The following is a 15,870-nucleotide window of genomic DNA, read 5'->3' as shown; positions in this document are numbered from 1 at the left end:
ATATTTGAGAATTTTTTGCATTACTTTTGACTACAAAGTCCCAACCTAACCTGGTTAATTTTAAGGATTAAATTAATTGAAACATAATTATATCAAATTCTGTAAGAACATTTATTTTTCAATGATATCTCAGATTGTAAGAATTTTGTTTCGACTATATCAGTGGTTGTTATTATTTATAACAACATTTGTTATAAACCTGTTCTTTGCGGTATCTTATTTTGTTAGAGATCTGTTACGCATATAACTGGGATTGTTACAAATTTGATATAGGTTGAAGCATTTTTTGTTTTGATTTCTGTTATTTTAACACTTAACGAGATCAAATTCGGAACAAAACATGATAGTTTTTTTCTCATAACAAACAAACAGCCTTTGTTATAATTTTGTTTTGCCTTTCTGATCGGGTATCCACCAGCTTGTGTTTTTGTTCAATAAAACGATTGCTCACTCGGAATTCCCTTCTACATGGAAAGAAAACAAAATTATCCCCTTGCGAAAAAAACGGCAGGTCAATTCATTAGAGAACCTTCGACCAATAAGTCTTTTGTGTTCCATTTCGAAAGCGTTAGAAAAAATATTAAAAAGGCAGATAGTATCCCACCTAACTCGGTACAGTCTACTGTCAGATCACCAAGCCGGTTTCCGGGAAGGTCAAGGTGTAAAAACAGCACTACTTAGAGTTCATGATGATATTGCAGTGGCGGTAGATAATAAAACCAAAGCCGTTTTAGCCCTACTAGACTTTTCGAAAGCTTTCGATACGATCTCCCACGATCGGCTTTGCAATAAGCTCAGTGCTCGGTTTTACTTTAATCGCTCTGCTGTTGCTTTCATCCCTTCATATTTAACTGGCAGATCACAAACCGTGTACTGCGGGGCAACAAGGTCGCTGAGTTTACCAGTAACTTCCGGTGTGCACCAGGGCTCTGTCCTTGGACCTGTCGTGTTCTCACTTTATATAGACGACCTGCCAAATGTGTTGCAGTATTGCAGAGTGCAAATGTTTGCTGATGATGTGCAACTTATTTGTATACATCCAGGAATGACGACTTCGGATCTAATAGCTCGTCTAAACGAGGATATGATTGCTGTTTCACGTTGGGCGACGGAAAACTGCCTACACATTAACCACTCCAAAACGAAAGCCATCTTATTTGGAAAGAATCGCACCGATAATTCGTCAACACCGGAACTGTTACTCGAAGGAAACCGCATTGAGTTTACAAGTGTTGCGAACAACCTTGGCATACTTTTCCAAGGACATTTAGGCTGGGATAAGGCAGTTGCCACTCAGTCTGGTAAAATATAATCGTGTCTCAGGACGCTTAGAACTACTGCATCAGAACTACCAATCCATACCAAATTGCAACTTTTTAAGTCACTCGTCTATCCTCACTTTTTGTTCGGTGATGTGATATATATGGGAATGAGCAGAGCACTACTGATGAAACTTGAAGTGGCCCTAAATAGCTGTATACGTTATGTCTATAATATAAATCGTTTTACGTCAGTGCGGCATTTACAGAAAAATTTGATTGGATGCCCTTTTCAACAATTTTATGATATGCGAGCATGTTTGTTTCTGCACAAAATTGTAACGAAGCGTTCCCCGAACTACCTATTTGAAAAGCTTGTTCCGTCTCGTAGCAGCAGAACCAATAACTTCGTAGTTCCTTCGCACAGAACAACATCCTACGGAAACTCTTTTTATGTGAGAAGTGTGGTTCTCTGGAATAATTTACCTACGCAATTAAAACGAACAACTTCGGAGGCAACGTTTAAAAAAGGCTGCTTATTATATTTTGATAACTAATGTTTATATTATGATAATAATTTTAAGGAAAAAACTGTACTGTAGCGTAATGACAGAATAATACTATTGTCCAACTTTGTGCCACCGTAATTTGACAAGCAAAAAGACGTATGTCTTGCGTCAATTAGTGAATTATAATAAATAAATAAATAAATAAATAAATATAGTGCGTTTAGACGTAGTCCTACGTTAAAAACGCAATATAGCGTGTTTAACATATATCCTCTGATCCATTTATGCACACGCTTACGCGTAGCATATAAATATAATAAGACCTTCGACACACTCAACATTTGAGTTCATGTTTGTTTTTCAACTATATCAGGAAGTTTATTTGCGATCTCAGGAAAACCAAAAGAATCTGTATAAATCTGTATTATTTCCAAAAAATCTGTAATCTTTATATGCAGATATCTGTATGAAAAATATGATAAAAATCTGTATAAATGCAGATAAATCTGTATATGTGGCATCACTGTACGCAGGAATAGAGAAGCGATATTGAGATTTACGATGCAAGAATGGGATGCCAGATAAACCCAGTTTGGCTCTGGGAATAAAGAAATTCGCTTTAAAAATTGGAACTCTCCTTTACCTACGAAACATGTTACAGCCTTTTTTGGTTAATTTATGTTGATATTTTATTATATTCTCTTCTATCTAATTAAAGCGTCATTTACATTGTTGGCTTTTTCTGGACGTTTTTACTCGTTTTGAGCTGAATTCAGTAGCCATCTATTTGAAACAGGGAAACCAGATGTACAGATTTGTCTGCAAAACGCAGATTTTTAGAGTACGAGTGCGGATTTTTATTGATTCTTTACATATATTTACAGATTTTCAATAGTTCCTGCAGATTTTTGTCATAGTCTACTTATATTTAGGCAAACTTTGTCAAAATGTGTGCAGATTTTTGCAGACTTGCCTGCGTGAGCGAACTTTTTTCGGATCACGGATAGACTTTTTTCAGATTTTAAGCTGATTCTACCGGTTTTTCGAGCAGTTGCAGACATTTTTCAAAAACATCTGGCATCTCTGATTTGAAAGAAGTGATTTCAGATGTTCAAAGCAACATATACTAGAATTTTAATGCATTTTAAATTAAACTGAATATATTTCCTCTTTGAGTTTGGTGGTTTTGAGCTGCTGTTTTTAAGTTGGGCGTCGTACACAAATTACGCAACGCATAAAGAAGTGAGGGAGTTGAATCTGCGTAACTTATTGTTACGTATGGGGGAGGGGGGTAGTAGAGACAGTTACGTAACTGTGATGTTTGCTCGAAATTGAAAATTTCGGAGGGGGGTTAGGCTGATCAGCCTTACGTAATTTTAGGGGGAGGGGGAGTCATGTCGAACGTTACCTATCGTTACATAGGGAGGAAGCGGGTCTGAAATTCAGATTTTTAGCGTGACGTAATTTGTGCACGACACCTTATTAGATAATCATTCATTCAAAATATTTTTCACATTATTGTTACGTGAAGTTTCCTGTACTTATTCATTTTCTGTCATTTTGCATGATTTATGTGACAAACATAACATCTACGTGAAAATCACATGCATAATATGTTTTATCACGTAGTATCTACGTGAACTTGGCAACGTCAAACTGAACGTCATAGAAGAAGTATCGCATGAAGTCTATGTGAAAATATACAGAAATCAAAATGGCAAAACAGTTTAACTCAGTCTCTGAAAATAAAATGGAATTTTTCGACGGCTTGCCAATAAGTGAGCTTTCAAAAAACCGTACGAATTTGACATCGAGTCTTGAGGTTTCACACAGATTCAGTTTAAAGGTCGAGGAGTTTCCTGTACATAAACAGTTGCAGCTTACAGAAGTTATCGTCGGCAAATGTCGTAATATTTGTCAATTTTTATGTCGTTTGATCCATTTACGAATCGGCGATTTTGTATGGCTGTGTGATTTATCAAGCAACATATTTCTATCATTTCTAAAAAACTATTTGCCGTTTTCCTAGGAATTGGGAAAACAAAGTTTGGAAATTTTACGTTGTATAAAACATAGTAGCTAGCAGATAATCGAATGCATTCTATTTTACCGGTAGTTGAATTCCACGTGAAATTCACATGAAATGCATATGTCTGCTGTATAAGATTAATAGGATAAATCATCTCACCAGATCATGATGAACTCAAATGACAATCACGTAGAATCTACGTGAAAATGACAATGGAAAATATTCACATAACTTTTCCGGTAATTATAACGTGGAAATTATTTTGAGTGTTTGAGATCAATTTTCAGCTGGTTTACTTACTTTAGAGACGTTTCTCTGCTCATTCGAACGCTTTTCTATTCAATTTGGAATTCATTTCTGTTGTGGCCTCTCCGCTGTTTTACGTACATATTTTTTTCCTGTATGGACTTCCTCACTGCGATCAGAATCGTAGATCTATTGTGAGATATGCCCGGGTGTCTGCTGTATCCCGCACTTCTGTTAAAAGCAATACCGCTATTGAGAAGTGGCATGCTTATTATTATTGTTCATCAGTGCTTGTGTGTAATGTGATACTCTTCCTTACACGCTTACTGTTCTACTATACCGATACTCGTTCCTCTTGCCAAATATCACCAATTATAATTCCCTGGAGAAGTTTCGTCGTGCGTCCTTCTGGCCAGTTTTATTGATAAGAGGGACTTATTTTTTGTTAAAAGGAAGTCACGCAAAGGTATTGTAGATTTCAGCTTAAAGGAAGGGTAACTGGTGGGGAGCCTGAGAATAAACTCATGTTTAAGTCCTTTTTTTTGACATCGAATGGCCTGGTTCTAACTAAGATTCGAACCCACGACCATCCGCTTGACAAAGCGGACTCTGTAACCTTGCGGCTACGCAGCTCCCTTACGTACATATTTAGACATTTTTGTTGAATTTTGATCGTTTAAATTTCTGACCGTTTTAACTTCACACGAAAACGCTAATATCTCAGCCCCCCAATAAAATATCAAGGATCTTTTCTCATGAAAAATTTCTTCTTGAGTCTCACTTTGCAGTTAAAATTTCAGTTGTTGATCAAAAAAAATTTATATGTGTTTTGAAGGGTTTTATCTGAAAATTATGAGAAAAATTCACTTTGTGAATTTTTGATGTTCAATGGGCTCTGAGAATCAAATAATTGAATGCGATGCTGAACTAAACCATGCAAGTATTCAAAAACAATCCCATAAAAATACAAAAATATATGGAAAAATGTAGGAATCGAACAGATTTTAAATAAGTGCAAGAGTGGTTTTGTGGCTTAAAAAAATCATTTTTTCATTAATCACGTTTGGGCAACCTGAAACCAATTTTTTAGAAAGTCGAAATGTTCTACAAAAATGATATAAATAACATTATCTTTCGATTTAGGCACTTTGACTTTTTCAATATCGATTTTCTTTTGGGACAGCCTAATGGATAGTTTTAAGCCACGTTTGGGGCCATTTTTTTGTTTATTCCTATGCGTGCGATATGTTTGGAAATTTTGAAAATGACAATCGACCTTTATTTGTTCTTACTTATTTTTTTTCTGTTTTTTCTGTTTGTTAATCCTGTTACAACAAACTATTGTCAGTTGCTTTTTTTATGATAAATATTAGTGAATAATGAGTATGTGTGTCCAATCACAAATGGTGACTTCTCAACACTGTTAGTAATTTGTAATATTAATTGTAAGGATTTGTTTGCTTTCGCAATTAGGACTTATCATTTAAACCTACTTGTCAAGAAAGGAAAGGAAACTTACAACTAACTTAAATGCTAACTTATTGGCTATAAAGAGAGCTTATCGTAGCAATTGAGGATTGCAACGATTTTTGTCGAAAATTGTTAATAATTTTATTTGACATAGCTTCTAATGGTTCAACACCAGTAAGTCTATGTAATTCGAGTGTACCAAACCAAGGAGGACGCTTCAAAATCATTTTCAGAATTTTATTCTGAATCCTTTGGAGCGTTTTCTTCTTTGTTGAACAGCAACTTGACCAGATCGGTACTGCATAAAGCATTTGTTTGTAAATCAAAAGTTTGTTCTTCAAACAAAGTTTAGAATTCTTGTTAATGAGAGGATATAAACATCTCGTATATTTGATGCACTTGGCATCCTTTATTTGTTAATTACTTGTAAATGTTATTCTATTTTCGTTTCTGGTCTCAACTGTTTTGAAAAGTATTTTTCGTTTATTAGACTACATTTAGATATTTATTTTTTTTTGCTTAGAAAAAGTTAAAACGTTTATAACAGGGGGTTTTAATTTTAAAAAATACTTGCCTTTGCCTATTCTTATCAATGGCCGAGCTTTCAGTAGGCACTACGTAATTGTTCTTAGATTTCTACGATGTTTCTGATTTTTAAATTGAAAATTTACATTTTTTTTAATTTTTATATTTTTTTTCTTTTATTTATAATTTTTATAATTTCGTTTCATTCTGGAATTTTAATTGAATTAACAGGTTGAGGGCTGTCGCCGTATAGGTGCGATCGACTCTAGGCTCTGTAAAAGATTGGGTTTATTATTATTTTCATATCGAAGATTTAAGAATACTTACTTTAAACTTTAGAGTCTAGAGTAAATTTTTGATCTCTGGGGGAAATGTGCTGCTTTTGTCGTTTGCCACCATTACTGTTATTGTTTAGCTTTGTGTTTTTGACATTCGTCAATTAGGATTGCAGCTGAAATCCAATTGATTTAAACAGTGGTGTAAAAAAATTGATATTCATTATAATATCATGGTTATACCCTTTGAGAGCCAGTTTGTGAGAGGCGCAACCGCATGTTGTTTTGATGTTCTCCGATTTGGCTGAAATTTTCAGCGTTTATTTGTCTATTCAAGGAAGAAAGTTTTGTAAAATTTCATTTATTTACATTGAGGTTAAGTGAGGTAAAACGGCTCTTGAAAATGATATGTCCAAAAATTCTAAATGTCTAAAAATTTGTGGTATTATTCTACACTAAGAGTACTAAACGCATGGTCACAATGTATGCCAAAAGGGTAACATGACGAAAATAAATGCATTTTTCTTTTTAAAATTGTCAATTCGCCAAGTATTTTCAAAAAAAAATATTTTCACACTCCATTTGAAAAAACATTTACATACATACCCCTAAAACACTTTATTTGTTCCGGTCTATAGATAAGTACTCTAAGCCACGTAGATAACTTACCACCTGAGTGCCATTCAGCGCTTTTGAATCAGGTGCAATTGAAATGCATAATAACCCAAAACCCCACATCGTACTATCCAGCTTTTTACGCTCCATAATGGCAATCACTATAATGTGTGTTCGTATTATGTGAACCTCTCTGCTTACGTCTGCTTAGGGATTTCTGCTGAATTGGCAACAAAAATGTTGCCGGATATATTTATTTTTTGATAAACTACATAGAGCTTTCTACGCCAGATCTTACCAATACAGGCTTAGTCGTGTATCCTTACAAAATCGATTTGTTTTCAACCAAAAAATCAGCTGTTATTCAATTTCGAAAAATACTTCACTTATGAAATCTAGTTCATTAGTGTTACCTGTTTTCACAAACTATGTTTTAGTGGAAAAATAGATGAAATAAAACTAAAAATCGGCTTACAACTTGAATAGAAGTTCAGAGCAGGAGAAAATTTTTTGTTACCAGTCCACCAGCGTGTTGATTATTTGCAACCAAAAATAAAACTTGAATTAGTGAAATCGACCACTAAGACTAGCGCAGATAGGAAGGTCTATGAAGACTTCAAACTGACGTAAGCAGAGTTGTCAAAGGGGTGGGTAATTTATTACGAACTTTGCGTTAAAGCGTCCGCCATTATGGCTCGTGAAAAGCTGGATAAAGATATGATTTAATGTTTTTTTTTTAATTATATTTAAAACTAGAGTGCCTGTAAATATATAGAGTGGCGCCACTGTCAAAATTGGAATAAAAAGTATCTGTCAGTGTCATTCCAATTGAGCAAACAACCTATTAAACACGTGTGGGGAAAAGAGAAAGGATGTTCAGTGTTACCAGTGTTACCAGCGTTACTTTGGATGACACGGCGCCACTATTATCGGCACTCTAGTTAAAACTATTACGGTATTTTATTGTTTTTAAATCGTGGTGCCTACCGCCCTTAAATTATCAACAAATGTATCCCCCTTGTTTTCGCCACCCGAACTTGACAGCTGACACTTCGCTGCGCTGTCAAATCGATTCAAACTCGCTTGAAATCTTCTTTGTATCGTTGCAGCTGTTTTCTCTCCACCACGAAGTTCTTTCTGTCGCCTATTTCGTTCTGTACAACGGGTTTCGGCCAAGAATGCCTGCTCGCTCAAACCAACGGCACTATCAGTACGAACGCGTAAAACATCAGCGTGCTGGTGTTTGTGTGATGTTCATCAGCTTAGTACGGATGTGCTGTGCTGCTCCAGTGTTTTGTTAACCGCTTGCTTGCTTGCGTTCGTAGATGTTGAGTCGAGTCGAGTGTGGTGGATCAGAAGGGCGATTGAGTATAATAGTAGATTCGTTCTTTACGAAACATTTTGGAAAGTGAAGCCACGAGATACAAGAGAAGGTTGTGCTAAAGTGTAGAAAAATCGTTTTGGAAACAGAAATCTATCGCTTGTAAAACGTTGCAAGTCAGGCGGACGTTTGCAGAATTCTGGAGTGATATTCTACAGGTCCAGTTATTTATGTCTAGAGGCTGGGTGCCAGTTTGGAAATAGTTTTTTTTGTGTATGAGAAGAAGACGGTGGCAGTGGCAGAGTTCAATGGTGAACGCTAATGCGTAGAGCTCTTTTTTTTTGCTTAGCACACTGTTTTGGTTTGTGGCCTGTTGCGCGAAGGAATTTCTAAACTTTGTGTTGAATTTCGGTGTGACACTCTCGGAGTCAGTGGTAGGCGTGCGCAATTTTGTTGTTATTTATTTTGTGTTGCTGCAAAAAAGTGCTGATGTTTACTATTGATTCGAAGCTTATCAGTTAAGTACCTACTAGTGGTCTGACGGAAAGAGATTTTTACGCTGGAATCGTGTGACCCAAACTGAGGTCAGGGGTCGAAAATAAAACGCAAGATTAAAGTGTCGAAAATTTCGCGAGTGTCCGCAGAGCCGTTGGCGCTTTAGAACGAAACGTTTTGTTCTGTTGAAAAGTGTTTTTTAATTATATTGTCGACTAATCCACGTCACCGAGGACCAGCAGCTCCATAATGTCCCAGGAAACGGTAAGCAAAAATTATATAGAATTCACCTTCATCACATCAGGCGAAAAATCTATTCGCAACAGTAACAGCACGAACAGTAAAACAAGGGCCGATTCTCCGAAATTGGGATAAAAGCTTCTGAGAAGTAGAGGCAAATGCCGAGGTGCTTTTCATTTATTTGCTGTGTTCCGAAAATTCCCCCATGAAGTGGTGGATGCCGTCAGCAGGCTTTACTACTGGTTTTTAATTTTTTCAAAAATGATGATTGAATTAAATTCCAGAACCGTGCTGTGGCTCGGCTGCTGCTGTGTGCCGTCTGTCAAAAGTTCGTTCACCTTAAGGCCGCGGGTGGATTATTTTGCGGTTTGTTGTTCCACCGAATGTCGAGTGCAACAATGAGGGCTGTTTGCTAAATCTATTGCCATGCCAACGATGGAAAATGCACGTCGGACGGTAATATTCAGCCGAAGAGTATCTCTTTCTTAAAAATGTGTAAACAAATTGGCAAATGGACTACTTTTAACGGTGCGTTTAGTAGTACATCCATTCGTTCCAAATTTATTATTGTAAATAATTTTGTTTATAACTCTAGATTGGCGTTTTATTGTAATTTGCAATTCTATTCTACAAAAATTAAAAAAAAATATTTTGGTCGGATACAATATTCAATTTTTACTAATCATAAGCTCCTAAGAGGAAACAGAAAAATTGTTTTGATGTGAGAAAAAGAAATTTCCTAAACAGCGAGTGAAAATGAATTAATAGAATAAGGATGGTAGATCAAAATCTCTTCATAGATCATTAAGCTCGAGCATAATACAGGCATATCTCGATTTGACGCCTTTTAAGAGATGTGCGTAAAATCGAAGCATTTTTTTTTTCTTGAAACCCAAAATTAATTTCTGCAATTAGAAATTTGCAAATAAACATGTGAGGGACACAACAAAATTTGAAGATCTAAAAAAAGAGTTACATGAGAGGAGAAAGGGGGAGATGCTCGGATTTGATATTTATCAAACGAGGCAGTTATTGGTGTTACGTAATTAACAGACGTTCTCTAATGAACCGTGTATGTCAGGGAACTTGCCCAGAACATTTGGAAAATGCTTGAAAGGAATAACTTAAATCAACGAATATGGGTGTGTGTGCATGTGACACACACATTTAACGCCGGCCTCCATTCCAAAACTCCCTCCATTGTATCCTATCGACGATCGTGTTATTGAAGATCACTAATTCATGATTAGAAATGTGAATTTTGTGTCAAAATTTTTCATGTGAACTTGAATATGCTATGTTTTTTGAAATCGTATTTCAAGCGAATTGGTAACAAAATGTTGACGATTTTTTGATACCTGTTATAAATAAAGATGTTGTAAATCTTATTGAGATTTTTCTTTCTCGTTTCCCGGGAACTCAATTTCCAGGAATAAAGGGTGTACGGTATCAAATTGCATCATTTCCAAATGCCTGTAGCTTTTTATTCATTGGATATTTTTTATTGAACATTTGGATTAAATTTGTTCTGTGTATTGTTGACACTGTGTAAGTTGCACTCAGGTGCTAGTGCAATCATTGCGAACATGTAGTCAGAAGAACAGAAGAGGCGTAAAGAAGTTTTGGGCACATACCCCGAAAATTCGAATTACAGTCATACCTCGATATAAGGCAACTTTATTTTTATTTTCGTTACGTTATATCGAGTTACGTTATATCGAAGCAAAAATTTTTTTTTTCTAATTTTGAAAGAATGTTAATGGTTACTCAAATATGCGCGGAAACTCATTTTCCATCACCTATTAGTATTTTTAAACCTTTCTTATGCCTATTTAGAAATATTTTCAGAAGCAAAAAAAAAAAAATTGTTTTTTCGATTGATACACAGGTTACTCAAAGATGCGTGAAAACCTATTTATCATCATCACCTATCAGTAATTTTAAACCATTCTTATGCCCATTTAGGGCAATTTTCAACATGCAAAAATAACTTTTAATTGATGCAAGACTGTTGACGGTTACTCGAAGATGCGCGAAAACCTATTTCCTATCACCTATCAGTATTTTTTAACCTTTCTTATGCCTATTTAAAGAAAATTTCTACAAGCAAAAAAAAAAATTTTTTTTCCTGATAGATGCAAGACTGCGAATTGTTACTGAAGGATGCGTGAAAACCTATTTTTCATCACCTAGTATTTTTTAACCTTTCTTATGTCCATTTAGGACAATTTTCGCATTAGTTTCATTAATTTTAAAACTTACTACAAACATATTTCTGAAGCAATTTATACCCCAAAAACAGTTGCTGTATCATTTATTTTCAATTTCAATACATTTTAAAAAGTTACGTTATATCGAGGTTGCCTTATATCGAGGTATGACTGTATTCTCTTTATGCAATCAGCAGGAAGCTGGGAATGGTTTAATCTACGGTAACTTGCATTTCAAATCGGTACAACGAGTGTTTGACCAGCGACCGGCAAGAAAAAAGTGGCCAAAATGGATATCCGTATAGTATAAAGGATAACAAGCGGGTAGTTCAGTTAGAGATGCGACTAAAAAACTGCTTTTGAGTGAAAGTTTCCTTCAAGATATGAAAAAAACGTGAAGCATTATACACGTACAAAGTTCATAAGGCGCCGAATTGCAATGAACGACAAAATACGGTGGCGAAAACACGTACATGGAAGCTCTACATCAGATATTGACAAAACCACATTGCCTCGCTATGAATGACGAGACATATGTAAAAGCAGACTTCCAGGGCTCCAGTACTTCACCGCTCATCATAAATTCGAAGTTCCTGAGGACGTTAGAAAGCAGAAGGTGTCAAAGTTTGCCAAAAAGTACATGGCAAGCAAGTTGCTCGTGTGAAAAGCGAAGCACCCCATTCTTGACAATCGGGATGGTCATTGAGCAGGTATACTTGAAGGAACGCCTCCAAAAGAGCAAAACGTGATTTTTTAAAGCTTTATATCATTATCCTTTGATTTTTAAATGAAGAATAAAAATTCGCTCTAAATCGCTGCAATGACAGTTGGTATATGGGCTAACTGTCATTGTAGCGATTTCGAGCAGTTTTGAATCGTGATTTATGTCGTTTTCGTTTTTGCGGTGTAGCTACCCCGCGGACTACACTTTGTCCTGTCACTGTTTTTTTTACATTTTCCGGACTATCCCGGACTATCCTTTTTCTGTCCCGGACAGTCCGCGCAAGAAACAGAGTGCAGTTTTGAAGACACCAACACATTCACACGTATGTGTCAAAATCAAAAAAAAATAAAATGTGTCAAAATCGGTTTGCTTTGATTATCGTTCTTCGCGTGTCAAACATCAGGTTGAATTTTATTTATTTTATTTTGTTATTTTGTCATTTTTCAGTAAATTGGCAAATTTTTCATACAGTAGCACAAATGCGATAAAAGACAATTGCGATAATGACCAAAACAAAAGTAACAGCTACCTCTGGTATTACGCACACCATTACACCTGCTCGGAAAGTGTTTTTTTTTCAGCTGCAAAGCGTAGTCCGGGACGGGATAGTCCTGCCGTAAAAACGAATTCGACATTAAAAAGCGAATGACAACGATAGAAATTTGTTTTAAATCACGTTTCACTTAAAAAATGCATGCCTTTCAGATGATATAAAAAACTGATATAGCTACACACTTAGTTTCTTTTACCGAACTCAGCAAACTTTTTACTGAATTTTCAACAGCTGAGCCATCAGTAATCTGTTCGGTAATTCATTTGCTTAACGAGCGTTCGGTGTTTTTTCACTGTGGCTGAAACGTCAAATAAAGAAGATAGCTCAGCAAAAATTTACAAAGCGTCCATCAAAAGTTGCTGCATTAGTCGGCATTTACAAAGCTGATGATTCGTCACAAATTTACAAGTGTTTCGCAAAATGCAACGTAAGCTTTTTCCCGGTTATAATAATATAGATAAATATGAATGTAACTATTCCTATAGCTGCTATTGCAACCGATGACTAATTTTATACAGGTATTTCGGATTGTTCAGACCATTATACTAACGTTTCATGCACATTCTACTAAAACTAGATACGTTTTATATCATGACGAATATAAACTTTTTATTAAAGACTTTATGTAAATCAATCTACTGTGGTGGTAAATTTGAAAGCACGATACCGCTTTTAGAGTTTTTTGTCCAAATGGCTCGTAGAACACTTTAAATAACACAGCCACGAAACTTTTCTGAAAATCTCAAAATGGCAGACTTCTGATGTGCGATTCTGTTATGACAGATGCAGAAAAATTACCGAACAGTATAGTGAAATAAACAAAAGTTCAGTAAACCAATTAGAGATTACTCAGCAACATCTGGATAAGTGCTGATAGATCGTTAAATATTTACTGAACTATAAAAAAGTGCAAAAAATATTCTAGTTTACTGAAGAGGTCAGCAATGTTTTTTGCTGAACTCGTCAAGTGAGTTTTATTGAACAGTATTTCGGCAAAAAAGTTAACCGACATCAGTAATTTTTCAGGAAATTACAGAATGACCAGTAAAATTTCAAGTTTACTGAACGCGACCGTAATAAAAATTACCGAACAATCAAGGCGGAAATAAGTGTGTAAACAACCCAATTCGGACTCATAAAAAAAATAATAAAAAATCCTAATTCAAATTGCTTACTATTTTCAAAGTCAAAAAGCGGGAGCGATGACTGCTAGTCATTCACGGATAAGAGCATTAGGGTACCAACGAATATTGACTTCAAATTTCATTTAGCGGTAGAACTCAAAAGCTTCGTCTTTAAAAAAAATTGAGAAAATGTAGGTAATTCATGAAGTTTTCAAAATCGATTTTTGATAAAATACCTAGGACTCCTATCTCCTAGCTTACTTTTTTTTTGTTTTAGAAGTGTTAAAAAAAATTTTTTTGACTACTTAAATATAATACTTTTATATATTTCTAAGACATTTGGCATGAAGTTCCACATTTTCATAAACTAATTTTCATTGCAACAAATATTCTCCGGGATCCCGGGAATCAAATAAAAATTTTCCAAGACTCGTGACTCCCGGAATATGAAAAATTCCCGGGAAATTTCATCCCGGGAAGGACCCTTTTTTACAGCCTTCTGTGCGTTAAGACGAAATACTTGAAATCAGTAAGGTTAAATATTTCAATTTATTCACCGTCTTTTGTCACTGTCAGTAAGGTATCTTTTGAGAACATAATTGATTTGGCAAACTTTTACAGTAATCAATCAAAGTTGTAAATCGTGGGATACTTGTCAAATCCTTCCCAACGTATTTTAAACATTTTTGTTGTTTTTTATTTTTGTTAATTCAATGATTTTTTTGTGATAAACGGTAAGAAAGTTTGATAGTCTTTGTTCGCATCGTTGAAATTGTCGATATTAATGAAATTTCAAGAGTTTGAGGTCCTTTATCTTCGCTGATGAAACTAAACGTCGCATTCCGATTTTTTGATTATTTTTTGCTGTTATTTGTTCACCTAAAACGCGCCTGAAACGTTAATCGCTAGATAAATTACACCCGATACATGTTCCGTGGTGATTCTATTTTAGATCTACAGTGATAATCCCAATACCAATTTCCAGGAAAAAAACAACGATACATATCAGTACTTCTCGGAACCCAATCTTTTCTCGCTTAAGCTCAGACCTCGCTGTAAAACGAAGTTTCAGATAGTATGTTGATCTTTTCATTCGACTATATTTCGAAACTTGAACGAGATGCGCCTCCACTGACGTTCGACCGTGAGGCCCCAATTGTCTCACCGGTCGATAGCGGTGGTTAGTCATAGCATGTGTGTCGGAACATGTATGTACCTATGTACGTATCTACATACAGTGCAGGTCCAAATTAGTCATCTACTATGTTCGAGCAGCTCGCAAGAGCCGTGCGCGCTCAGCCTTTCTCCAGTTGTTCACACTACCACCGGTTGTCCAGACGGATCAAACACCGATAAACACCGAGCGGTGTTTCAAGGTTTACGATGTCAGTTTTGCAGCTTGCGCGCTGATGGAAATCGCATCTTCTGATGGATAAAACTCGGCCCTGCTGCTTTCAGACAAACACACAGCTAAGCGCGCACACGTCCAGTACTTACTATATCGTTCGTATCGCAATTCAACCTGGCGCGCGGTACGTAGGTACTTGTGTAGGTTCGATGCATTCATACTGTTGAATGATTGTTCCAGTGAAAACAAGCTACGATTGACTACCATTCCTTGAACGGTTAATCACACTGCTTCAGCGCGATCATGCGGATAAAAGTGTGCCGAGATGAAAATAGGGTTGTCTGTCTCTCTGGCAGGGGCTTCCACTGTGAGGTGCGTTTGGTAGTCGTTTCTGTTGCTTTGTTTTCAATTTATTCTAGCGAACGTCTAAATTTAAAAATGTTAACATTTTATTATTTAGAAAAAGTATCTGAGAGCGAATAGTAATATTTTGTATGGTTAATCGAAATTTTCCGAAATATGCATAAAAAGTTTACTCATAAATAGTTTTTAACGATCACTACTGAATACTGTCAAAAAGGCTAAACTGCAAAGTAATTCCACTTGCAAATCAAGATGACAATCACCTAAAATCAATAGGTCAAGCAAAATCGGTGAATATTCGAGAGTTCGATTCAGTAAACTCAACCAACACTCTGAATAAACAATTTAGATTAGAAAAATCATTAGGAATGATTCGCACAATATCCAACTTTTCAGGGGAAAAATATTCAGGGGAAAAAATGTTAAATTTCGGAATCTGCGTGAAAAACAACACCAAATCACGTAAAGAGTGACGTCAGTCTGTAAACATAAACTCCTTCTTTGGAACATTATCCTCCACATCAACCAAAAATCATAACAGCTGACGTCAGTCTGTAAACATAA

General features: G+C 35.7%; 1 protein-coding gene across 1 annotated transcript in view; it reads left to right on the top strand.

Annotated features, from left to right (window-relative positions):
- Nucleotides 1-8,243: 8,243 nt before the first annotated feature.
- The window catches only part of LOC129733086 (tyrosine-protein phosphatase non-receptor type 9), a 117,779-nt gene continuing 110,152 nt past the window's right edge, over nucleotides 8,244-15,870 (top strand). Inside the window, exon 1 of the mRNA XM_055694656.1 lies at nucleotides 8,244-9,008. Within this exon, the coding sequence (XP_055550631.1) occupies nucleotides 8,994-9,008 (15 nt within the window). The 5' untranslated portion in view covers nucleotides 8,244-8,993. The remainder of the gene's footprint in view (nucleotides 9,009-15,870) is intronic.

Source organism: Wyeomyia smithii, chromosome 3 (assembly GCF_029784165.1).
Source record: "Wyeomyia smithii strain HCP4-BCI-WySm-NY-G18 chromosome 3, ASM2978416v1, whole genome shotgun sequence".
Classification (NCBI taxonomy): domain Eukaryota; kingdom Metazoa; phylum Arthropoda; class Insecta; order Diptera; family Culicidae; genus Wyeomyia; species Wyeomyia smithii.
The sequence above is the reverse complement of the archived record's forward strand: the minus strand, read 5'-3'. Positions and strand labels throughout refer to the sequence as shown.